We start from the raw sequence: 25215 nt of genomic DNA, 5'->3' as shown, positions 1-25215 counted from the left end.
GCCGGGCGCGGAGGGCGCCGTTCGGGCCGGGATGGCGGCGGGCGGTGGCTGAGGCCGCTCTGCGGGATGGAGCCAGCAGCGCTCGGGCGCCTGCGGCTGCTGCTGCCCGCCGGCCCGGGAGTGCCGCGGCTTGGCCGCGGCCTGGCGCCGTCCCGCGGGGCGCAGGCGGGTGCCGGTGGATCTCCGCGGGCGCGCCACGACCTGTACGAGGTGCTGGGAGTCCCGGCCACAGCGACGGCGGCTCAGATCAAGACGGCCTATTACGAACAGTCGTTCCGCTATCACCCCGACCGCAACGCCGGTAGCGCCGCCGCCGCCGCTCGCTTTGCCGCCGTCAGCGAGGCCTACCGGGTGCTGGGGAGCGCCACCCTGCGCCGCAAGTACGACCGCGGCCTTCTCAGCGCCGAGGACCTGCGCGGCGCCCCGCAACCCTCGGGCCGCCCGACGGCAGCCCCAGCCCCGCCGCCGCCCCGCGCCCCCGCCCGCCGCGGGCCCGTCCCGACGTCCTTCGACTTCGACGCCTTCTACCGGGCGCACTACGGGGAGCAGCTGGAGCGGGAGCGGGTGCTGCGGGCGCGGCGGGAGCAGCTGCGCCTCCGCCGGGAGGAGGTCGCTGCCCAAGGACGCTTTCGGCTCCTCTCTGACCTCTCAGTCGGGCTCTTCTTACTTCTGGGTATTGCTCTCCTCTACGGCCTCAAGTGACAGCGGCGCCACGCCCGGCTGGATGGCTGCCAGGTGACACAGATTAGCTGGGGCATCCCCTGCGTTCTCACAATAGGCAGGCATCGTGTGCAGGGGCTGCTGCCCAGGCTGTGACACGTCCCCTCTGCTGGTGCAACCTTCAGACCCAGTACATGACCAGCAGGCTCCATGTGCAGGCCCTGCTCCATGCTCTGTGACCAGACCCCTCTGTCAGCCTGACCTTCAGACACAGCAGGCAACTGGCAGGCACAGTACACGCACGATGTGACCTCTGCAAGAGTGACCTGTCAATGGCATGTGACCACTGGATACCATCTGGGGGCTCTGCTCCACAGGCTGCAATGTGCCTCTGCTGGTAGCATGATCGTGCAGATGGGGTGTAGGGAACCAGCAGGCTGCAGTGTGCCCCCTCTGCTGATATGGCCTACACACAGTGCCTGACAAGTGAATGCGGTTCATGGACTCCGCTTTGTGGACTGTGATGTGTCCCCTCCACTGACACTGCTGTTTGACCTTGCTGGGAGCCACATGCCTTTCCTAAACCACAGCAGAGATTAAATGGCTGTTAGTGGTGTTTGCTTGTGGTGTGTGTTTATGGGGGTGCTCTCACTGGTGCTGATTTATGGCTTGCTGTGGTTCTGTTAATCCGAGAGTTAACTCTCTGTGCTGTCACACCTATACCTTTGGAGAATTTTAGGAGTGTTGGTTTCCACACTGCATCATTGCCCTTGTTTGTCCCTCTTCAGGGCTTGCCCTGAAAGGAAGTCTTGGTATTGGCAGCCTGGAAGAAGGAAAGCTGGGCTCGTGGCAGCTTGTGTCGTGGTCAGTGTGTGACATCACCTGGAGGTGCCGCTCAAAACACCTGTGTTCAGAAGAACCTGTCTTGTCTAGGGCTTGCCAGGAACTTTGCACAAACCCATCCCACATGGGCCTTTGTGGTTGGGAGCGGTACACTTCTGAGCACTGAGTGGCACTACTTGTGTTTTACATGTATCTAAGCATCATTTGCACACAAGAGTATTTACCTGTTTAAGTACTGGAGTGTTGTAAGAACTAAAGGTTTTGTCTCTCGGAGCTGCTGCCTTTCCTCGGGTGAAAGCTTCACCTGTGCTATGCTGGTACTACATGAAGTTAGTGAAGCTTCATGGTATTGAACTCCAAGTGTCCAAAGACTTCATCTGCATTACTTTGCACTGGATTTGCTGGGCCTGGCTAGCAGCAGTCTGCAGGAGCCAAGCCCTAGCCTGCCACCACAGTGCTCCTGGGTTATGTGTTCTCCCAACACAAAAATGTTAAAAGCAAATGCCCTGTGTTCTCCAGTTGCGGAGTTCTGTGGTGCGGAACTGAGCCTGCGGCAGTAGCATGACAGGGACTGTAATGTCTGATGGTACAGGGTATGGGCTGTACAGGAGAGCTTTCTGCCTTCTCTGGAAAGCATTGTACCACTTCCAGCTGCAGACTGTGGAGTCTGTTGTGTGTTTGGAGCAAATTCAGCCCAGGGAGAGAGTGGTTCCCAGGATCCTCTCTGGTTGTCAGAGCATTGGTTACAGAGTGAAGGTCTCCGGAGTTGTGGCTCTGTGTCACATGCTGGTGCATTTTCATGGTATAAACCAAGTCACTTGAAGGACCAGAGGCAGCTTCTCTGGTTGAGTTTGGCAGGAAACGTTCTTTTCCAGGCTGGATTGATCTTTCCTGAATCTGTGTAGTGCTGAAGCCTGGGGCTGTTCCTACAGGCAGAGTCTGAACCAGCTTCCTGGCAGAGAGAGGCTCTGGTATGGTACAGCGTGGAGCAGGAGGAGCAGGTTAGGTGATGTACTGCCTGAATTGTTCTGCCGCATTACACCAAGACAGAGAAGAGCTGCTCCAGTAAGCCAGCTGCATTGTGTCTGATGCTTGGGTCTGAAGTTGGGAGGTGAAGTACCAAGGCACCATGCTAATCCACGTGACTTTGGGAAGTTCATATTACTGGTTCTTCATTTCTCCATAAGTTCTCTTGAACATTAAAGATACCTAGCCATAAACTGGTGACAAAATGACGTATCTTTCTTTTGGTGGGCTTGGGTAATAAATATTCCTTGTACTTGCTGGAAAATCGGAGGGTATTGTTCAAGCTGGTGTTCCACATGGTGTCTGCAGCAGGCAGAGGAAGAGGGTGGGGAGAGGGGGTCCTGTTTCCCTGAGGTCATGCTGGGAGGGGTGGGTATGCTGCCTGCAGTCAGCAGTGAATGGGTAGGATGGCCTCCCTAAGCCACTGTGGACTTCAATCCTGCCTGCTGTAGCCCTGTTCTGTGCTGCCTCTGACACAGTACTTGTTGTGTACGTGTGATGTACCCTCTGGAGAGGATCCAGAGAAGGGCCACAAAAATGATTCAAGGGCTGAGCATGTGTGAGGAAAGCCTGAGAGAATGGGATTTGTTCAGCCTTGGAAGAGGGAAGGTCGGGGAGACCTTGTCATCATCTTCCATTATTTAAAGGGTAGCTACAAAGAAGGTGGAAACTCCTCCCTTTTTACAAGAGAAATGAAAAGATGAGAGGTAATGGGTACAGGTTACCCCTGGGAATATTCTGACTGGACACAAGAGGATGATTTTTCACAATAAAAACAACCAGCTGTTGGCATAATCTCCCCACGGAAGTGATGACTCCTGAGAGTTGGATGCTTACTTAAGATTGGGCTGGACAGGGTGCTGGGACATCTAGTCCGGGCCATGCGTTGCCTAGAAAGGTTGGACAGATGATCCTTGAGGTCCCTTCCAACCTGAGATTCTCTTGATTCTTTCCCCTCCATCTGGAGAAGCTGGGCTGCTCTTTGGAAAGGAAGGGGTTAAGCTGGGCTCCTGGCAGGTCTCTGTGGGTGCCAGGTGGACAGCGAGCTGCAGGCTGTGTGAGCAGGGTCCTGAGCAGCACTGGGGGGACAGTTCCCCCTCCTTTCCAAAGCATCCCCTGCAGGGACTTCTGTTAATGGAGTTAATGGTTAATAGAGTTTGTTAACTCTGGGTGCTGCCACAGCAGGGGCCCAGCCTGGGGGTTTACAGCCCTGGGGCTGTGGCTCAAAGGGTCTCCTGAGGCTGGCAGTGCTGGGACACCCCTTCTCCCCCAGGAGGCCTGTTCTTCCTGCGCTGGAGGCTGCTGCCAGGCCCAGCGAGGGGCTGGGGAGGCCAGGTCCCTGCTTGCCCTGCCCAGCCTCAGCTGTGCATTGGGGCTGAGCTGCCCCCAGGCTGCTGCCGGGGCTGTGCAGAAATGAATGCAGGTACACGCTTGAAGGCAACACTTCCTCCTCCTCGCCCAATGTGAGTGGAGGCACATTGACTCCTCTTGAGGTGGCCCTGCGGGACAGGCAGCACTTGGTGCAGGCAGGGAGAGCCACTGTACAAGCAAGGAGGGGCACAGGGGTCATCCTGTGCTGCTGCCAGCTCCTGCCTGTTATCCAGTGCTTCTGTCTGTGACTTGCAGAGCTTTGTCCACAGCCCAGGCCCTGATGAAGGGACTGTTGCTGCCATATGTAAGGTGCTGACTGCACACTCCAGGGATGAAGAGGCAGATGCCCGATGCTGCCAGGTTCCCCAGAGGCACTGGGTGCACTAATGCTGCACCTACACTCACTGCCAGGACCACTGCTCTGGGGCAGTACATGCTCCAAACTGGGTAAGGACCAACACCAGGGTTGGAGAAACTGTTTTCTAAGCAATCTACATACCAGTGCCAAGCTGCAGGGTGGGCAGGCATGTGGGAAATAGGAAAAAAATGCTACAACCAGATGGGCTGAAAGCATGAGAAGGACACAAAACCAAATCAGAAGCTAGAAACAGCATAAGGGACACTGCAGGGCATTGATGGCTGAGCCAAGTGCAGGTCCAGCACCTGGGGACTCCCCAGGCTGGAGGATCCTGCTAGATTTTCAGTCCCCTGCAAGCCTGGCAAGTGTCCCCCTGGAACCACTTCCCCCTGCCTGTCCCATCCCTCTGTTCATAGCCAGAGCCAGAGTAACACAGAGCATGGAAAAGAGCCTTTATTTAGAAAGCACATGGTGCCCAGTGCTCCTGGGTCCTCCTCCCTGCTACCTCCCACCTGACTGAGCCACTGACATCCCCACAAGCCACCAGCCCCCGCCTCCTGTCACTGCTCCTCTTGTGGATGTCGAGACCTCCCCCAGGCAGCTTCCCAAGTGCAGAACCCACTGCTCAGCCACAGCACCCACCCCATCCCACCCCCAGCCAAGCACTTCCATCCTTCTGTGAGCACCCACCCTGTGCCTGCCCAACAGGCTCCGCAGCCCCTCAGAACTGACAGGGACATCTCCCATCCCTGCCCCACTACCGGTGCGGAAGCTCCTGCTTCTGCTCTTGCTGTCTGCAGGAGGGCTGAGGGCTGAGCAGGGGGATGTGTCCGATGAGGTGCAGGGGTGAGCCAAGGCTGGGGCTTTTGGAGCAGGGAGATGCTGGCTGGTGTCCCAGGGCTGGGAGATGGTGTCTGGGAGGTGCAGTTGGCATGGCAAAGGGTACAGCGGCCTCCGAGGGGATGAGAAAAGTGGGGACAAAGCCGTAGGAGAGGTTGAAGGCTTTGGGGACTACTCCATTCTGCAATGGGGCTAGGCGGGCTGGCGCTAGGCTAGGTGGGGCCCCTCGGCACCCCGTGGGGCCCGCAGGGTCCCTGCCCACCCAGTCCTTCTGCAGCAGCTCCTGCAGTTTCTCCAGCTGCGTCCGGCAGATATGGGAGCGTGTGCGACTCTGGCAGAAGGACTCCAGGAAAGAATCAAGGGGCAGGTCCTGGGCCAGGAACTGCTCTACCTGTGCCTGTGGGACACCAAGCCAAGAGAGCTGTGGGACCACAGAAAGAGCCCAGATGACTGAGCACCCCCAGACTCTGGGCTCTTCTTCAGGGCCTGGCATGTTGGGAGGGCACAAAGAGTAACCAGGGCCCAGACAAGGAAGAGGCAGCAGCACAGGGGTCTTGCCTGACTCACCTCTGACTCTGCCTCGGAGGCATCGAGCTTGGCTTGGAGCTTGCCCAGGGCACTCTGCGGGCTCCAGTTCTCCAGGTATTCCTCTGTGTCAGGAAGAGATGGGGCTGCCAACAAACCTTCACCAGGACATCCCTATTTCTGGGGCTGAGGTCTTTCCCATCCCCAAGCGTCAGCTCCCTCCCCAAACTGAAATACCCCCAAACACATCCCTGGAGCCACCTGCATCCCACCATGGCATCCATCCCATTGCAAGCAGCATCACCCCCCACTGCTCCCAAGTAAGCTCTTTCCCTGGAGCAGGTTTGAGGATGCTGAGCCCACTCGGGCGGGATGCTCTGCCTCGTCCCATCAACTGCGCTCCACTCACCCAGGCGCTGCTGCTTGTCCCAACATGCCTCTCGTATCTCCTGCAGCTCCTGGTATTTGATGGCCAGGGCAGCCTTCCCGTCTTCCAGCTGCGGGCGCAGGGACAGGTTCACTTTGGCCTGGGTGCAGTTTGAAGCCAAACACATCTCCCGCTCCAACTGCAGGCTCTGGAACTGTGGGCATGGAAGCAGGGGTTGTGTGTCAGCATCGGGAGAAACGGGCAGGACCAGTGAGAGCCGCAGCCTGTGTCCGGGGGGATGCACGGCACCGGGCAGCTTGCCATGAATGGGGCAAACCACATGGCTGGCTACCGAGGACGTTAGGAGAGGGCTGTGCACCGCCCCGGCTGTGCACACCCCTTCATCCAGGGCAAGGGCAGGAGCGGAGCTGGGCTGCGCTTTGCCAGGATTTTCTGTTTTATTCCCTTTGCTTTTGCCCAGGAAAAGCTGCTGGAAGGGGGCTGAGGAGGATCCCGACAGCCCTGACCCTGCTCCCGCGGGGGGCTGCGGGCACCGAGGAGCACTCGGGCGGGGAGGGCACAGCGAGGGGCCAGGGCCTCCGCCGCAGCTGGGCAGCGGTTCTGCTGGCCCGAGGCTGCCCGCCCGGCGATAGCCGCCGCCACCCCCCGAGGCAGCCGCCGCCCGGGACGCCCAAGCGGAGGTTTCCCGCAAGGCAGCCGATGGGTTCCGCTCCAGAGCCCCGGGCGGATTCCAGCGATCGAAGCAGGATCAGCGACCCCCAGGGCGCGGCGGGTGCTGCCCGGATCCGCAGCGCCCGGTGCCCGGGCTGCGGGCGGCTCCCCCCGCGCACTGGGAGCGCCCCCGCGGCAGCAGGGCACGGGTCCCCCGGCCGGGGCCGTGTGCTGCCCCCCTCCCACCCCGCCGTGCCTCCCCCGGCCTCCTCCACCCGTTACCTTCCTGCTGAGGCGGGCGGCGCGCTGCAGCCGGGGCTCGTCCTGCAGCAGGGCGCGGAGCTGCGCGGTGCTGAGCGCGCCGAGGCGGCGCGGGGAACCGGGCGGCACCGGGGGCCGGGACATGGGCCGGGACATGGGCCGGGGACCCCCCCCCCCCGCCAGCGGACCACCCCCCCGTCACCGTGAGCCAGGCGCGCCCCGAGTCTGCCGCGCGCCGCCGGTCTTAAAGGAGCCGTAGCTGAGACCAAGGTGTTGCGGTTCTGCACCACGCCGCCCCCGGCTGGGGAGGGAGGAAACTGGCACCGCACCCCCGTGTGTGCGTAGAGTTGTCATAGAGTCATCACAGAAACTTACAGTCCCAGACAGGTTTGGGTTGGAAGGGACCTTAAAGCTCCTCCAGCTCCAACCCCTGCCACGGGCAGGGACACCTTCCACTAGAGCAGCTTGCTCCAAGCCCCTGTGTCCAACCTGGCCTTGAACACTGCCAGGGATGGGGCAGCCACAGCTTCTCTGGGCACCCTGCGCCAGCGCCTCAGCACCCTCCCAGGGAAGAGCTTCTGCCTAAGAGCTCATCTCAGTCTCCCCTCTTTCAGTTTAAAGCCATTCCCCTTGGCCTGTCCCTACAGGCCCTTGTCCCAAGCCTCTCTCCAGGTTTCCTGCAGCCCCTTTAGGCACTGGAGCTGCTCTAAGGTCTCCCCTTGAAGAGCCTTCTCTTGTCCAGGCTGACTCAGCCCAGCTCTCTCAGCCTGGCTCCAGAGCAGAGTTGCTCCAGCCCTCACAGCATCTCCGTGGCCTCTTCTGGCCTCGCTCCAGCAGCTCCACGTCCCTCTTGTGCTGTTGCCTCCAGAGCTGGATGCAGAAGTGCAAGGGGAGTCTCCCCAGAGCGGAGTAGAGTGGAAGAATCCTGCATTTCACCCAGCTCTGTGCATCCTTTGCCTGCACACTGCTGTGTGCATCCTGCATTGCACCACACTGTGTGCATCCTCTGCTGCACAATGCAGCATCCTGCACTGCACTGCATGTGCCCAGTGCTGCACCACACTGTGTGCATCCCACTTGTCACTTCAGTGCTGTCACCCCTTACACTGCACTTGAGCATCCTGTGGGCATCCTGACACTGTTGTGCCCAGCTGCTCAGGAGCCATGAGATGCCACCTCTGGGCAGGTCCCCTTCATCCGCTGGGGGATGGGAAATGTGGGGAGATGCTGCCCCACTCCTGATGGGGAGCTGCTTGCAGCAGAATATTGGGGTCCCTAAATGTTTGTAGGGATTCAGAGACCTTAAAAGATACACTCAAGGAGCAGAAACTTGCCTGAAGGCTCAGCTCTGTTACAGGACATCTCTGCTGGAAACTCACCTTGTATCTTTGCCCATCTAAATCAGTCTCGGAAACTTGGGTATGGTGAACCTATTCTTGCAGTGATCTCTTCCCTCTGTAGTGCCTCCTAATACCCAACCTACTTCTCTTTTGCTTTCATTTAAGTTCACTGCTTCTTGGTCACAGCAGACAGATCTACTGATGACTTTGAAGTCATGTTTCTGCAGCATCAAGGCATGACTATGCAAACAGGCAGCAAGGAACAAATCCTGACAGATGCAGCCTCATGGCAGGAGTGGAACCTTGGTACCAGGACAATGGCACAGCTCTTGCCCCTGGACTGTGACTGTGGTAATGATGTAGGAAGAGTTCTCTGCCATGCCACGTTCATTCTGAATAATCCTGCTGTGCAGATCACAGGTGTTTTAGATCAGGGTAACTAGATTTAACTTTCTTACATCCATTCTTGTGAGAACCACTCAAGGCTTTTTTCCCCTTCACAAGCTCCAAGACTTCAGTCCTAGCACCTGGCTTGGGTCCTAGCACCCTTGGGTCTCAGTGGGAGCACATCAGAGATACAGGACAGATGTTCATTAATGGTGAATGAGCTCAAGGAAGCACATTTATTGGGATGCTTTACCAGACAATGCAGAGAGGCACAGAGCATATGGAAAATTGTGGCATGTAGATTGTTTTGCTTGCTGTGAGTTATGAAGGCAGCTAAGAAACTCTGATGAAAAGTCACACAAGGGCTGAGTGTCTCCCTCCCGCAGGGAAGGTACGTGTGGAATCCACACATTTCACAAGTAAATGTTTATTCTTGATTATGAACGTACTAACAAGGAATCATTGACAAGCGTAGGGGAAAATAGCTGAGCAGAGGGGGAGCCTGCACTCAGAGAGGGCAATTGGAAAGTGACATTTCACTACAACCCCACTACCCTTGGGCTCCTCTCTCCACTCCAGAAAGGCTTGAACTGTTTGGCCATGCGGAGCCTTCGCAGAGTGTCCAGTACGGACAGGTGGGGGAGGAAGCACTAACAGTATGAGGCTGGTTTGATGAGGATAAGGGAGGATTTGCAGTTCCCTTTGCACAGACTGCCCCATGTCATGCCACCCTTGAAATTCAGCCGTACAGAATAACAGGCTGAGAACCACCACCCACCCTCATAGCTGTAGGCACAGTTCTTACTGTAAGTGTCCTGATCTCGATCCTTTGTGGAGAACTTCATGTTGTCGTGCATGGTCTTGGGATTGTCTGAGGTCATGGCATCCCCTGCTGTCCCTGCGTAGGAGCCCAGCCTCAGCCGGTAGCCGTGGGACTCATCTTCTACACTGAAGAGGTTGTAGTCTGCGAAATGGATGTTGTCTGAGGAGTCCTGGATGACAAATCTGACCTGGTAGACCTTCTGCTTGGCGATCTGATGGATGTACTCAGTGCCCAGCCAGTACTCGGTGCGCACGCTCCCAAAGCCATACTTGTAGGTGCTCCAGGACTCAGCCCAGGTGACTGGTGTGTCTTTCTGGTTCCTCTGGATGACCGTCCAGCCCCCATGGGTCACATTCATTTCGCAGTACACCACGATGTGGTGGAGCCCTTTCGGCTGGACGATGTAGACACCGCTGCGGCTGCCAGCGGGAATCTCACTGCAGTCTTTGGGCCAGCCTGGGGCAGGAAGCAGAGATGGTTATTAAATCCCACACAACGAGACACTGAAAGTGTCTGGTATTTCTTTTGTTCCTATGTCCTTTTGCACACACATTCTTGGGCTATATTCCTGCCATGTGCTTGCAGGAGTAAACTGAAATCTTGAAATGATCAACATAAGGCTTGGGCTTCATATCTCTCCAAGACAGAATTCAAACTGATGCGAACACACTGCCAAAATGTCTTGGCCTGGTGAGACCAAGGCAGACGTTGCCTTCACACAGCACACAATGCACTTAGGCCAGGTTGGATTCGGTCTTACAGTGCTGTGGGGATTTGTCTGTAGCATGCAGGTGACGTATCACTGCACAGACAAGTGCAAGCCTGGGTTATAAAGCCATTTGCTGTTACAGCATGGAGGCTTTAGAGCTTTATAATAGTCTCAGAACCCCTGGAGTGTGATCAAGACAACCATATTGCTAATGATTCAATCAGCCCTTGTGATGTCATTAGGGAAAATCCACCAGATTTCTGTGGGCTTACCTGATCAGCTCTTTAGGGACTTCCTGACTTTTGGTTTTATTATGGCCTTTCAATGCTCCAGAGTGTCAGTACCTTATGCAGCAAACAGCTGAATGCACCTACACACTTCTGGGAAGAGACCTGCTCTGCTCCCAGTACCCAGGGAAATACTGGGAGAATGCTGGTTATTCCTACCCAGAGAGGACCTTTCTTGTGGTCCTATGGGCTACTGTTGACTCAGTCAGTTCAGTAACACAGTCAGTCCCTGTCTTATCCAGTCTTCTATCGACTGTTTAGTGAAAAGAGAAAAATAACCAATCACAGCTTCCCAGAGGCCAGTAATGAATCATCACTTTCCATTTTGGATCTTTAGGTGGAAAATTCCCCCTGCTAAAGATCCTCACAGCTACTGAGTCCAGGACATGGTTAGTACTAGAGTCCCCCCCAAGGTGATGAGCTGTGGAGCTTCTGCAGCCTATCAGTAAAGCCACATTTTTCCTGGGAGAAGCCGGTGTGCACGTAGGACATGGGCTAAGGTGGCTGAGAGCTCGTCATGAGCCCAGCAATGGTGAAACCTGTTGAGCAGATGTGCTCCTTGAGAAGAGACTTACCATGACCTGCTGGTGGGCGGGGGGCGACGTCTCTGACCTGTCGAACATGTTGGGTATCGTTATCTGAGTTAACAAGAACAGAGGAGACAGGAGTGAGTGCTGAGAGTATGTATCTCAAATGCCTGCTGGGAGAGCATGTTATTCTCCAGATGATATTCCTGTTTTGCTGTTGTTCCTCCTAATTCCATAGGGACTTTACCACTTCTGATATCAGCCAGTCGGCAGTTAGTGGGATTTATGTGTTATAATGGGGCAGATGCTTCCTTGGTGAGAAGGACTTGGACACACTCTGTTTGGGAAAGACTTAAGGGATCTGGAAAAAACTGGAAAGATGTTGTTAAAGTACAGTAGAAACACTCATGTAACGTGGTATTTACTTTGACTCACAATCATATGAAGGTAATCACTCCTGTTCATTTTGTAAGTGACAGTCTGCCCCTGCTGCTTTCTGCCTTCACTTCCCATCCATTTGGAAGTGCTCCCCCACAAGTCAAGCCTGTCTCCTCTGGCATGCCTCCCTCCTTACCCATCTCGAATTTATGCTGCTCACATTTTCGGAGTGGTCTGAGTGTGAAATGAGTGTGAAGCCCAGGCCACACCCCCTTTCCCTACTCAGACTTGCTGTTCTTGGTGAAGCCCAAGCTCTTGTCACAGCCATGGCTACTCCCTGTATTGGCAGCTCCCCTGACAGCTGACCTTTGCAACGAAGGCTGATGTGAAACCAGCATCAAACACGTGGACCTTGAGCTCTTCTGGAAGAATTCTTCCTCGTCTCTTGGAAAGGAACCAGCCATTTCTGTTGGGCCATGTCCCACCCACAGCCCTCAGTCTTATTGAATAACCATTTCTTGGAGGCTTCCTCATTGCTCCCGTATGACCTGGTATTTGTAGGTTACTTTGTGCCATCATCTGGCTGCTTGCTCTGTGTCGGTGTCACTGCTTAGACTCTTTGTATTAACTTCATTTAGTTCCTCTTTGTCTCCTGAATTCAGTCCTCCACTGGCCTTGTGTTTTCCAGAGGCAGCTACTGTTCTTCATGTCCTCAAAACACACTGTGATTATTTGCCTTATCATCTTCAATATTGCTTCTCCAAGGAAGAGCCCATGCCCACAACACCCTTGGCTTGGTATCGTTGCCAATGAGACCAAACCTGTCCCTTCTCCTGGGATCCTGAGAACTCTGGGCTTTGGGCTGTTGGACTCATGGACAGAAGAACTTCATGTCAGACAGGAGAAGAGACAAGCAGAAAGCAGAGGAGGATTCTGAGTTGTCTCTTGCTCCAGTAAGACTGTCTATATTACATTGGCGTTGCACACACATAGTATTTAGTCCTTCCTCCATGTTACAGGAGTCTGGTTAGGCTGGTGAGGAGGTCTGTGTAGGATCTGACTGAATGTGACCTTTTTTGCCCCTCCCTTCTAAGTGGTACACTTACCGAACTGGGAGGGCTCTGGGGGAACATTCATGATTTCATCCAGCGTGCCATTGAGGAGATGCAAGTTTCTTATGTCCAAGGCAGGCAGACATGCTGCCAGGGCCAGCAGGCAGGTGAAAATCAGGGGACAAAGGTGCTGGGAAGCTGAAATGGGAAGAGATTAGAAAAAGCAGAAAGTGATCATAACCTTTCCATTGGAGAGCCATGAACCCCATTTGACTCCCTGACTTGCGGAATAAAATAGGAAAATCAACTTCTTTATGTGTAGAGCTCCCTCTTGGAGCTCTAAGCCCCAATTCACTATTTAGGTGAGCTAACACACACTCATTGACAGGAGTCATCACCGATGGCATCTGCCACTGGTGGGTTTTGAGACAGAAGAAGGGTGAAAACCTTGTCCACACTCAAGGTGACTGTAATCAGAAATCCCTATAAACCCAAGTCTTGGGGCTGGAGGTAACAAGCAGGGTGAGCATGGAGTGAGGAATCCCCTTTCCTCCCAGCTCCCATCATGCACTCATAACACACTCGCATGGTGTAAGCTGGGACCATGCCTGCCTCCAGGCCAGGTTTGCGGGCAGTAAGAGCCCTGATGTGTGGGTGGCAACAAGCCCCAGGAACGGCTGTGTGCGTTTCCCTGCTCTGTGTGAAAGCATCATGACTGAGAGCAGCAGCATGAACTTTCATGAATTTCTGCCTGGCTGTTGCAAATTATGTCTTTTATATGGTTATAAGGCTGCTTCAGAATTTCCACATGTAGCCAGATGCTCTGGTTTGTTCTAGTTCAGAGGGATACGAGCGCACTTTCTAAAGTATTGCGTCTAAGCAAGATAACAGACAGTTCATACTGACCCACAGAGAGAGGGGCATTGTGGAGACAGCTGCCCATAGGAACATCTGTTCACAGTATAAGAGATGTAGAACCCTGGCAGATTATCAGTGTAAATCCCTCCACTGCTCAGAAAGCACCAGAGGCAAACCTATTGCAGTGCAGTAGGTTTGGCAGTGATTTGCTTCTCAATTTCTACATAACATTTAGTGTCTTCATACACCTGTGTTTAGAGGCATGTTTAAAGGCATCTCTTCTTTAAGCCCTAGAGAAGTAATGGACACTCCACTGCTGGCCCATTCCCTCATGAATGGTCATGAAAGGTCTGAGTAGCAGGAAGATGCAGGGAAGAGTATCAGCCTCCCCTGGCTGTTCTTCTGGGGACAGTATGCTTTCAACCATCTAACCTCCAGATCTTGATACCTGTTCAATATTGCTTCTTAAGCAAGAATATCTAAAATCTTAGTTTTCTATTCTAGAGTATTCAATACTTTCCTTGGAGAACTGAAAGTTATGAAGAATGTTTGATAAATATGAGGCTTTTCAAATGGGCTGACAATCTAGATACACTGATACAGCCTGAAAGCATCAGAGCATGCAGACTCTGGCTCCAGTTCCCAGCCTGGGGCACAGTGAGCCCAAACAATGTAATGGATTTAGTGCTGGGGTGGCCAGGGGGTGGAGAGAAGGGAGCCCTGCAGAAGCCAAAGTGCAGGGATGCTGCGTGCAGCAGTGCTGCCCCTCCCATCCCATCCCACACTCACCCATGCCGTCACTGCACAGACCCTGCGGAGCGGGAAGCTGCGTGGCTTTGGCCTGGCTGGAGGGGTGTCCAGCCTGAAAGTTATAGGGCTCAGCAGGTGAGGGGGTGGAGGCACAAGACGCAAATCACTTGTCCTGTGGTTGGCAACAGAACTAATGGTTTAAAGGCTTATTTGCTCTGCATCATGAAGTGGTATGTCCTCAGTGAATGGAGGCTGTGTCTCACAAAGATGAAGAGCTTTCTTCAGAGGCAAAGCAAATAATTGGGTGCCCATAAGCAAATGCCTTAAACCAAACCTGGGATTTACAGTGCCCGGCTGCCCCCTCCACTGGCAGGGTTTCCCCAGGGAATGGCATCCTCTGGGCACCTCTGCACATAAGTAAGTACCCAAATGACATTCCCCCTCCTGGGTGGAAATCAAACATCAGGCGTAGATCACTCTCCAGAGCAGGCATGGGGCCACCGGGGACCCCGTTAGACTCTTCAGAGAAGAGGTACTCTAGTGTTCCTGGGAAACCGTGCACCTACCTTCAGAAAGTGCCACTCCATGTACTGCTGACGTGCCTGGCTGACCAACACCGTGCTGCCTCTTGCGCAATGCCCGGTGCAGTCTGCCCCGGCACATGGCCCTTGCGGCAATCACAAGGGAGTTTTGGGAATTGCAATGTGATGTAAAATGGTCTCACTTCAAGTCCCTCTCTGCTATAGGACTTTTCCACTTTGGTTGGAAAAGGCTTTTTCAGCTCATCAAGTCCAACCTTTATCACAGCCCTGGCAAGGCCACCACTATCCCATGGCACTGAGGCCTCGTCTCCACAGTGTGTGAACACTTGCAGGGACGGTGACTGCAGCCCTGCCCTGGGCAGCCTGTTCCAATGCCTGAGCACCCTTTGGGGAAGGAATTGTTCCTTAGCTCCATCTGAACCTGCCCTGGTGCAGCTTGAGGCCGTTTCCTCTTGTCCCATCCCTTGTTCCTTGGGAGCAGGCAGAGTGAAGCTTCCCAGAGCACTGTGTCTCATTTTAGACCCCTCATTTCAAGAAACATACTGACATACTGTAGGACATCCAGGGGAGTCCACCAGACTGGTCAAGGGCTTGGAGCTCAGGATGTGTCAGAATAATGTGGGAGAGCTGGGCTTGCTCCACCTGAAGAAGAGCAGGCAACAGGGAGGTTCTTATTGCTGACTGCCTCTCCCTCACGGGAGCACGCAGACAAGATGGAGCCAAACTGTTCAAGGATGTGCATGGTGATGGGATGAGAAGTGATGGGTCTAAACTGGAACATGGAAATTTCAGTTAGAATTAGGGACTTCTTTTTAACACGAAGTTGGTCAAATACTGGAACATGGTCCCAGAGAGAGGCTGTGGGAGTTTTACGCTTAGAGGTATTCAAGAGTTGGCTGGACAAGGACCTGGTTTTTTAGATCTCCTTCGAGCAGGGATTGAACTCTCAGAGATTTCTCCCAACCTAAATTCTTCTCTCACTCTGTGATTCCTGTAATTCCGTGGATCTCCTTGGAGATGCACAGGGATGGGATGGGAGGCAATGGACACAAAGGGAGAGGGAAATCAGAGAACAGAAAAAAATCAGCCTAAGGGTGTTCAAAGACTGGGGTATGTGGGGAGAGAGAGAAGTTGTGGGAACTCCATTCCTTGACAGTTTCACTCCTGAGGCAGACATGGCCCTAAGCAACCCATTCTAAGTTAGCACTGCTTTGGTCTTGAGATCAGCTCAGAGGCATTTGGCGGTCCTCCTGGTCTCTGTGCTTCTCTGGTTCTTTGAAAAGCTCCCTCCCCAGCCCTTATGCCTCTGTATATCTGCAGGAGCAAAGCCATGACACCGGGCCTTGTGCTAGATGCAGAGCTGCCTGCACCAGAATGTGCTTTGAGAAGCCACTTGGTAAGCCCAGAGAGCTACAGCAAAAGCCAGAGGGCCCATGGGGCAGGAGGTCAGACAGCCAGGCTGGTGGGATTTGCTCTTTCATGATTAACTGCTACTGTCATCACCCTGTGTGCACCAGCAGGACTTAATTGCTGGTGACCAGAACAAATTGGACCTTCACCTAAGCCCATAGTGCCTGCTCAGCACTGGGCTATCAGTACTGGTCTCCAGTTCCCTCTCTGGCCTTGTTTTTTGGATGGATCTTAGACATACACTGTAGATAGTTTATTTCCTGGATGGATAGATTCATGGTGTAGATTTATCTCCAGCCCTGCCTTTTGCACTGTGTCCTTTTGTCCAGGATCTCGGACCCAGTTTGCCGCTTGCCTTGCCTGGAGCTGTTGCCAACACCCAGCTCTGCTTGCTCTTCTCAGACCCGTTAGGGATGGAGCTCTGCCAATGCGGGCATTGCCTCCATGGGGTCCATCTTTGGCTTCTGACTTGCTTGCCTCTTGGGAGCAGCCAGCCTTTGCTGATCCCAGAGAGCTTGCTTGTACCTTCATCCTCCTCCCTTGAGCCCATGGTGCCCTTTGCTCTGCCTCTCAGGAGTGCAACCACTGGTAATTGGGCTTAGCTCTGCTTCCAACCTGTATCTTCTCAGAAGTCCTTTTGCAGCTGTCTTCTTAGAAAGAGGTCCAACGTTAGCCTGAATCAGCAAACCTGTGTCAATTCTGAAGACCATCCACTGGAATATGAGAAATAAATGAAGTTGAAGACAAGGGCTCCAACCTCTAACCTAGCAAGCAGGGGTGTCATGTAAGCATTCAGATGTAAGTTGATCCATGGATCCAGTACCTTGGAGAGGTCTGGATGCTGCTGCCCATCCAGACCTGCAAGTTGCATTGCTTGATGTGGGCTCATGCAGTACAGAGGTTTGGTGTGAGCCTCATCTGGAGACTGGCTTGCCATAAAGACATCTGATCAGCAAGCTACTGAAACCAACACAGGAGAAGAAAGTACATCTTTGTCCTCTTGAACAAACATCTTTATCCAAACATCTTTATCCTCTTGACATTGGTTTGACAAAGTGCTGGAGCTGTCTGTACGGTCTTCCCAGACAATCAGTCCTGACAGTGTTTTGTTCCTGCAAAGGGAGCAACCCCTGGTCAACGTTTCTGGGGATCTGCAGGGTCTCACCAGGCCAAAGACAGAGATTGGAAAGGAGAGTGGTGAAGGGACCTACAGTCACCTGCTTGTTACCTGGAGCCCTTGCCCTCTACTCAAAGCATGCAGATTGGGGTGCCAGGGGACACTGACTTCTGGCTGCTGCACCCTGGTTCCAACCCAGTGACTTAACTCATTGATACTGAAACCTGCCAGTGGTTAGTTGGCACCAGTTAGCAAGCAGACATGTCTCTTGAGGACCTGTCCTCATCTTTCCAAGGTCACCTTTGGGACTGGGCACATAGGAGACCTAATCTTTCCGTCTTTGCTAATTACTGTGTGTATGTCCTTAAAAAAGCTGGGTCTCACCACTTCAGTTTGATCATGGCTCTCCAAAATTTGCTCCAAGTGAGCAATTCACGTGTAGTGTTTGTGTAACTGGGACAGTCCATAATTGAAACCCCTCATCAGGGAGGGTATTACTTTGCACTCTGGCTGGAAGGGCATGCCTCTCTCTCCTCAAGGGGTTTAGCTGTGTTGCTGTCATGAGATCTGAAAACTGGTCCAGTCACAGTCTGCAAGTGCCTCCTTGTGCCTTTACAAATAACAAGTGTGAACACAAGTGGGTGTGTGCAGTGCCTATAAAGCCACTGTGGATAGCTCAGCATGGGAGGGTGCACCACTGGGTTCCTGCTCTCCGCTCAGCTGTGCTGTTGTGATGGGTGAGTTATCTTCTCAGCAGCACACTTAATTCATGTGTGGTGCTGGGCTCAAACAAGGCATGACTGGGGTGAGTATACAGAGGCACAAGGTGGCAAGCAGGACAGGAGCCGTGATCTTGCCTGGGTGATGCATGCTGTGAGGCACTATGGTAGAAGAAGGGACACAAGGCAAAAGCACCAAATGGCACACATGCTTGGTGCCAGCCTATGCTTTCCCCAAGCTACCTATGCCTTGTATTCTCATGTCCTGTCAAGGGAAGTTAATGTGGAGACCTAGATTTCCACATGGTCTTTTCCCATTCTGACCAATGCATGTGGCACATGTGGTTGCACAGGGCTCCTTCCCCAGGTGTGATGGCATCTGCCCCAGTAACTGAGCTAGTGCAAGCTGTAGCAGTGTGCTGGTGGCCAGCACAGAGGGTTTGGGCTTGTGTCACTGCAAGACTTCCTCCTGTCTGCTTGGGAGCCGGTATCTGTGCAACAGGACAGGACCCATCTGTTGGCTCTGGTTTCTCACTAACTGTCATGGGGCTGGAGTGGTTTGTATAACAGGCTTAAGCATGATTACTCCAGGTAGAACTTTTTCTTGCAGTCTTCCTCCCCAGCAAACTACTCTCCCCAGATCTAGCCGTGTCACTGTCCTCTTAGGTACTCCTGGGCTGTAGGTTTCAAGAACAGATCTGCAGGTTACTGTATAGTGCAGGGAAGGGATTGACTGGAAAAGTGACAAAGCCATTTCTCACCTTGCTTCAGCCCTGCAGGGGCAGAGCCTGCACTGAAGCTCCCTGCTCCTGCCTGTGCCCCATGCCTCTGCCTTCCCTCATCCCAGCTCCGTGGGGGCTGTTGGCAGGGGTGAAGGGGACTGCTCAGGGATCCTAACGGTGCTGGGCCCTTTCCTTCCCTTCCCAGGGCTCCAGGCTAGAACAACTTTGCTCCATGGGGGCCTTTTCCTCCTACCCACAGTGGTGGCGATGCTTCTCCTTGGTGCAAGTGCTGGCCCAGCAGCACCCACTGCCAGCTCCCGGAGTGGTGAGTATGGAGCGTGTGTGGGGAACACTGGCTGGGCACAAAGTGCGGAGCAGGACAGTGTCTCCTCAGCTCAGCGCTGACTCTCAGGTCTGTCAAATGCTAGGAAGGCCATTGTGCATGCAGGCTGATGCACACCTAGGCCATGGTTTGTAAGGTAAGCAGTGTGACACCATCCTCACCTCCTTGGTGGCTTCATGCTGAAACCAAGGGGTTTCTGTTCCAACACCATAACTTGGCAGGATTGCTCTGTGATGCTTGTGTCATTTTATACTTCAGTTCTAGGAGAGATCCTCCCAGCATCCTCTTTCAATTATTTATTTTAGCGGATCAGGAGTATTCCCTTCCTCCCCGCAAGGGGGGGGGTACACTCCCTGCAAGACCTGTGTGCCCGAGGGAAACAGAAATTCCTGTGCTGAATTGGAGCTGCCCACAGCAAATTGTCCCTCATCAGATACAAACAAAGAAAATCAAATTAGACAGCAAATTAATTTGGCAAGTAAGTCATGACAGATCAGTCCTGCCAGCAGATAAACTGCAACAAGCTGATGGAAGAGGTCCCTGTGAAGGAGAAACTTGGCCTTCTTTTGCAATGCCATGATTCTAGAGAAAACATCAATTTTAATTACATACCCTCATCCAGTGGAGCATTTTGGGGCACTTATGGTCCTTGCAAGAACTACAGCTCAATATATCAAGGGCCTTGTGTGAGGGCTAGATATACTTGGAGGACATCACTGGCATCAGGAAGACTTTTTTCCCCCTTTTCTTGGCTAAATGCATCAGAAGGCTCCAAATGAAATAGAAAGTCATGATAAATAGATCCTAGGTCTCTTACCAGGGGCGTTGTCTCAGAGACCTTTGGTTGCCCTATGGATAAGCCCGTGGAAACACCAATCTATGCTGTGGAATAGACCACGGATAAACCAGCCCTTTTTGTCCTGAGTCCTCATTCACTGCAGGCGCTTCTTGTTACACTGAAAGACTCATATGCCCCTTCTCTCTCCCACCCCAACCTGTGTTTGCTACTGCTGCCGCTGCAGGGTTCCCCGCAGACTGCAGCCATCTCCGCAAGAACAGCCCCAGCGGGGTGTATGTCATCCAGCCAGCACAGTCCCCACCACGTGTGGTGTGGTGTGACATGGACACCGAAGGCAAGGGCTGGACTGTTGTCCAGAGAAACTCTCACGACACTGAGCTCACGTGGAAGCAATCCTGGACCACCTACAAGTATGGCTTCGGGAATGTACAGGGCGATCACTGGATGGGCACCGAGTACCTGCACCTGCTGACACAGCAGGGCACCTACAAGGTCCGCTTCGTTGTGCGGAATAAAGCCAACGTCACCCACTTTGCTGAGTACGACATCTTCAGGGTGGAAAGTGAGGCCAGTGGGTACCCGCTGAGGCTGGGCCGGCATTCTGGTGAAGGGGATGACTATCTGACCCTCTATCACCCCAAGAAGGGGGGCATCCATGACAACATGAAGTTCAGCACAACTGACAAGGACCAGGACCAGTACAGTGGGAACTGCGCCAGCAGCTATGGGGGCTGGTGGTACGACAGATGCCAGAATGTCCTGCTCAATGCCAAAAACCGCATCCTTTGGCCAGGATTCTGCGATAATGGCGACTGCGCATCCTCCCTCATCCTGGTCAAACCCACAGACGTGTGCTGACCTTGCCGCCATGCCCAGCCTCCCGGGAGTTTGGGAGAGTGCCACCGTCCCCAGCTCAGCACCCCATTCCTGTCCTGCCAGCAGCTCTGTGCCAGTCCCGGTGTGTGTCCTGCTCTGCCCATAGCCTCTGCACCAGCACCAGCTGAAACACAGCGGCTCTGGGGCTCAAGAGCAATTACCTGGAGCAGCTTCGCTCAGTGCCGTGGTGTTGGCCTGTGCTGGGGTGCAGGCATTGGTTTGGGGTGGGTGCACCCGCTCCTATCCTGGGCAGAGGGAAACAGTGCAAGTTCCCTTCCTGTGCAATCGGTGTATCCCTGCTTTGCTCAGGCCCTGCTCCCTCCCTGGGCCTCCTACACCCCACAGCTCTGCTACCCGTGGTGGGAGACGTCAGCTGCAATAAACCCTGGAGCCAGACTTGGCTGCCTTGTGCCTACCTGCCACAGTGTCACTGCACACACACAGGAGCAGTCAGGGTCCTGGGGAAATGGAGGATGCTGAGGGGGCATCGTGTTCATTGTAGGGGGACACTATTTGCTGCATCCCTGTCGTGGTTTAAACCCAGTCAGGTAATTCGTTCGCTCACTTCCCCCCCTTTCTTGCCCTCCCCCTGCTCTCGGAGGGACGGAGAGGAGAATCAAAAGAATGCAACTCCCACGGGTTGAGATAAGAACAGTTTAGTAACTAAGGTATAACACAAATCACTACTGCTACCACCAATGATAATAATGATAAAGGAAATAACAAGGGAACAGAATACAACTCCTCACCACCCGCTGACCGATAACTCACCCCCCAAGCCCGACCAAGCTCCGACCGATACCTCCTCCAACCCTGCAGTCTCCCAGCCCTTCCGGCTAACTCCCAGTTACATCCTGGGCATGACGTGCTGTGGGATGGAATACCTCTTTGGTCAGTTTGGGTCAGGTGTCCCGTCTCTGCCTCCTCCTGGCTTCCCCTCCTCCCTGGCAGAGCATGAGGCTCACAAAGTCCTTGGCCAAACCAAAACATCGCTATCAGCTCTGTTCCCCAGCTGAAAGTCAAAACACTGCACTGAACCAGCTACCAAGAAGGAGAAACATGACTGCTACTGCTGAACCCAGGACAATCCCCTCTCTGAGACTCACTGTCTCCTTGCATTGCTCCGTGCCATGGCTGGGGGAGCTGGAGTCCCAGCTCCATCCTGGAGCAAGGGGGTGGGGGGGGTCAGGGATGCCCCTGGGGGGTTTCAAGTCACCAGGAGGGGGGTTCCTGCCATGGGGTGGATGTAGTGCTTTGAGACCCCACAGGGTGGGGAGAGGGGTCTTAGGGCAGCCCCATGGAGCTCAGTCTGGGCTTCCTGTAGTGGGGGGCAAGGGGCTGTGGGGCTCCTGGGGGCAGCAGCACATTGATTGCTGCATGGCCAGAGCTTTCCCACCCTGGAGCCAGTGATGTTGGGTGGCCAGGACCCACCAAGGCCTGGCTGGCCATGGGTGATCCACGCCTGTGTTTTGGCCAGAGGCCAGGGAGCACACGGGCTTGGGGATGGCCCCTCTTTCCCAGTTAGCTAGACCCATGTTCACACAGCCTGCCCCGTGGCCATAGTGCAGGCCTGCTGCGGTGGGACTGTGCTGGGAAGGGCACGGAGGAGCGGCATGAGCCTCATGAAAAAAATTTCCTTTGGAAGTCTTATTGTAGCAGGAACCTCAGGTCTGCCCCTGGCATGAAACTGGCAGCACCTGCGAGAAGCTGCCAAACAGAGAAGGACACTTCTTACGTCTGCACGGGTTCTGAAAGCAGTTTTATTCTGCAGGATGAACAGAGACTACGGCAGGGATATGGTGTGTACATGGCCTGCCTGGGCTCAGAGCAACCTACAGCAGGTTAGCTAGTGATGACTGACAGTTTTCTGCTGAAGTTATCTATACCCACAAAGCAAAAAGAGAATAAGATCTGGCTGGATCAGGAGGGTTTTAGGTTTCAGAACACAGTTTTCTCCCGAGAAGGAACATGATTCGAAACCACAGCGTTTATAAAGACTTGCCCTAACAATGATCCCTACAAACCCACCACAGGCCAGAGACAAAACATGGAACTTTGGTACTTTTCAAGAGAAGAGGAAAACAGCTTTTTATGTACAGGAAAAAGCCTTTTCACCCCAAGCCAGCAAAATGGCCCCCCATGTCTGCCCAAAGCAGTCAGGAGGGGGAAAGGGTACTAATGGTACAGAGCTGGTTTGATGAGGATGGCAGAAGCTTTGCAGTTCCCTTTGCACAGGCTGCCCCATGTCATGCCCCCCTTGACGTTCAGCCGTACAGAATAACAGGCTGAATACCACCACCCACCCCCATAGCGGGAGGCACAGTTCCCTCTGTAAGTGTCCTGATCCCGATCTTTAGTGGAGAACTTCATGTTGTTGTGCACCTTCCTGGGATTGTCTGAGTCCATGGCATCCCCTGCTGTCCCTGCGTAGGAGCCCAGCCTCAGCCGGTAGCCGTGGGACTCATCTTCTACACTGAAGAGGTTGTAGTCTGCGAAATGGATGTTGTCTGAGGAGTCCTGGATGACAAATCTGACCTGGTAGACCTTCTGCTTGGCGATCTGATGGATGTACTCAGTGCCCAGCCAGTACTCGGTGTGCACATCCCCAAAGCCATACTTGTAGGTGCTCCAGGACTCAGCCCAGGTGATCTCCGTGCTCTGCCGGTTCCTCTGGATGACCGTCCAGCCCCTTTCTGTCGCATTCATTTCGCAGTACACCACGATGGGGTCCAGTCCTGTGGGCTGGATGATGTAGACACTACTGGGGCTGCCAGCAGAGACCTCACTGCAGTCCTTAGGCCAACCTGGGCAGGAGAGAGGGTGATTTAATAAGACTGTATGCAACAAAACAGGACCATGTTTCACCCTGTGGCAGGATATAGGGACATCTGGCCAGCGTACCTGGCAGATAATCAGCTGTCCCAGCCTAGAGAAGTCAATGTGCTTAACTGGAGGTGAGACTACGTTAGCCTCAGCCTCTGTTCCTCTTCCATCTGGGACACCTAACAGGAGGCAGCCCCACTGAAAGACCCCAGACACACATGGCTATGCTGCTGTCAGTCCAGGACACTAGCGGGCTCCTTTGGGTCCCCTGAAAATGGGGTTGTGCCACTAAAACAGGGTCATGTTGTGGGGAAGGTGAAGAGGACCTTGCCCCTGCCTGTGACCAAGGGAACAGGAGACAAGTAACCCCTCAAGCACACAGACACCCTTAACCAGTCTGCAAAGTGCACACACACACACATACACAGCGCTGCAGCCTGCATTGGGTACACCTCCTCATATCCACCATCCCGGAGCAGGGCCAGGGCTGGGGATGGGGGAGACCCCTTCGCCACCTGGAGCTGGCTGTATATGAGCACACAACACTGGGTTCCCCCATGTACTTGCAGGTGTGGTGTCCCCATGCCTTCAGCTTGCTGACTGCAGGACCTCCCACTGCAGTTAAGATCATCCTGCCAGATAGGCAGAGCTCCTCTTTCCACCTGAGCAAAGCCTGGGGTTGATGCCACATCTCTCCAGCCTTCCTGCTCGTATACATTATGGAGGTGCTTTTAGGATCTGAGGCATCATAGCACACCCTTTCCCAGACGGGAGTTCCACTTTATCAAGCCTCCACTGGCCCGAAGCATGGGCAGGGGCTTTTCACCAGCCAGGGCTGACTCAGACCAAGGCACTGAAAGGGGCTGGTGAGAGCACTGCTATGCCTACAGAATGCTACATACTGGTTTTCTTCAGAGCACTGGCCGAAGTGTTGGAGGGAGATTTCTTGAAGACGTTTAGGGTTTGTGCAAGCATGGAGTGGCCTGGGGCAGCCAAGACCAACACGCCAGCAAGGAGTAGAAGGCACTGGACTGCTAGAAGGTGAAAAGATAGAGACAAGATGAGATGTGACCCTCCCTCTAGAGAGGCAGGAAATCCCATGGCTTCAGCACCACACCATGTAACAGGACCAAGTGTACCAAGCACAGTGGGCAGCATCAGACTGGTCTGTGCAAGCTGGAAAGCTTGCTTAAAAGCCTCTACTCTTTAGCTCAAGGAGTAGACAACCTTGCCTCTCACCCTTGACCAGCTTTCAGAAGGTCCTGTGTGAGATAGTTTGGGGTGGAGCAAAGAACCCAGCAACTGGCAGAGTCAGGTTTCATTCCTGGCCCCTAAAGCAGGGGACTGGCTGGGGTGAGCCAGAAGGCAGGGCACAAGCTGCTAGTGTTTGAAGGGGTGGCAGGTCAGTATGCCCTCAGAGGGCACCAGTGCCGTTGCTCCCCATCTGTGTGTGAGTCCCTCTTGCTGAGCTGCCCAAACTGTGCTCCTCCCATTGCTATCAGGGAGCATCCTGCTTCCCAGCCCTCTACTCACCCATGGTGTCCAAGCAGGAATGCCGTCTGGAGCACAAAGCTGTGGAATGGCAGGGCTCACAGTGGCATTTGTAGTGCTCTCTGCGGTGGGTGGGGTGAATGGGTCCTACGCCCACTCCTGGCTTCCTTTGTCCTGAAGGAGGAAATCAGGCTGGGTTTCCTTTGTGCCCTTATAAAACACGAGCAGAGTCGAAGGTGCCTGTGGTTCTAGGTGCACGGCTTCCTGAGCTGTGAAGAAAATAAGCCCCTTGCCAGCAAGAGTCCTTGGAATGGTCTCTTCTGTGAGTGCTTAGCTCCT

At 54.0% G+C, this 25215-nt stretch overlaps 5 protein-coding genes across 5 annotated transcripts; 2 read left to right on the top strand and 3 right to left on the bottom strand.

Moving 5' to 3' along the window:
• Nucleotides 1–66: 66 nt before the first annotated feature.
• DNAJC30 (DnaJ heat shock protein family (Hsp40) member C30) lies at nt 67–1276 on the top strand. The gene has a single exon (XM_057406487.1). The coding sequence runs from the start codon at nt 67–69 to the stop codon at nt 700–702; it is 636 nt and encodes a 211-aa protein (XP_057262470.1). The 3' UTR covers nt 703–1276.
• Nucleotides 1277–4696: 3420 nt separating this feature from the next.
• VPS37D (VPS37D subunit of ESCRT-I) lies at nt 4697–7094 on the bottom strand. Its single transcript, XM_057406480.1, has 4 exons — nt 6945–7094; nt 6033–6204; nt 5666–5748; nt 4697–5495 (listed from the first exon to the last, which is right to left on the bottom strand). The coding sequence occupies exons 1-4, from the start codon at nt 7077–7079 to the stop codon at nt 5016–5018; spliced, it is 870 nt and encodes a 289-aa protein (XP_057262463.1). The 5' UTR covers nt 7080–7094; the 3' UTR covers nt 4697–5015.
• Nucleotides 7095–9063: 1969 nt separating this feature from the next.
• On the bottom strand, nt 9064–14227 carry LOC130597719 (fibrinogen-like protein 1-like protein). The gene is made up of 4 exons (XM_057406484.1): nt 14074–14227; nt 12481–12624; nt 11045–11107; nt 9064–9929 (listed from the first exon to the last, which is right to left on the bottom strand). The coding sequence occupies exons 1-4, from the start codon at nt 14075–14077 to the stop codon at nt 9301–9303; spliced, it is 840 nt and encodes a 279-aa protein (XP_057262467.1). The 5' UTR covers nt 14078–14227; the 3' UTR covers nt 9064–9300.
• A 3457-nt stretch (nt 14228–17684) lies between these two features.
• On the top strand, nt 17685–20958 carry LOC130597721 (fibrinogen-like protein 1-like protein). Its single transcript, XM_057406486.1, has 3 exons — nt 17685–17840; nt 18750–18869; nt 19910–20958. The coding sequence occupies exons 1-3, from the start codon at nt 17837–17839 to the stop codon at nt 20542–20544; spliced, it is 759 nt and encodes a 252-aa protein (XP_057262469.1). The 5' UTR covers nt 17685–17836; the 3' UTR covers nt 20545–20958.
• A 1687-nt stretch (nt 20959–22645) lies between these two features.
• On the bottom strand, nt 22646–25215 carry LOC130597720 (fibrinogen-like protein 1-like protein). Its single transcript, XM_057406485.1, has 3 exons — nt 24919–25215; nt 24288–24419; nt 22646–23366 (listed from the first exon to the last, which is right to left on the bottom strand). The coding sequence occupies exons 1-3, from the start codon at nt 24920–24922 to the stop codon at nt 22738–22740; spliced, it is 765 nt and encodes a 254-aa protein (XP_057262468.1). The 5' UTR covers nt 24923–25215; the 3' UTR covers nt 22646–22737.

Source organism: Pezoporus wallicus, unplaced genomic scaffold (assembly GCF_028554395.1).
Source record: "Pezoporus wallicus isolate ANWC-B61680 ecotype Strahan unplaced genomic scaffold, APGP_CSIRO_Pwel_v1 contig_7963, whole genome shotgun sequence".
NCBI classification, from domain to species: Eukaryota; Metazoa; Chordata; class Aves; order Psittaciformes; family Psittacidae; genus Pezoporus; species Pezoporus wallicus.
The sequence above is the reverse complement of the archived record's forward strand: the minus strand, read 5'-3'. Positions and strand labels throughout refer to the sequence as shown.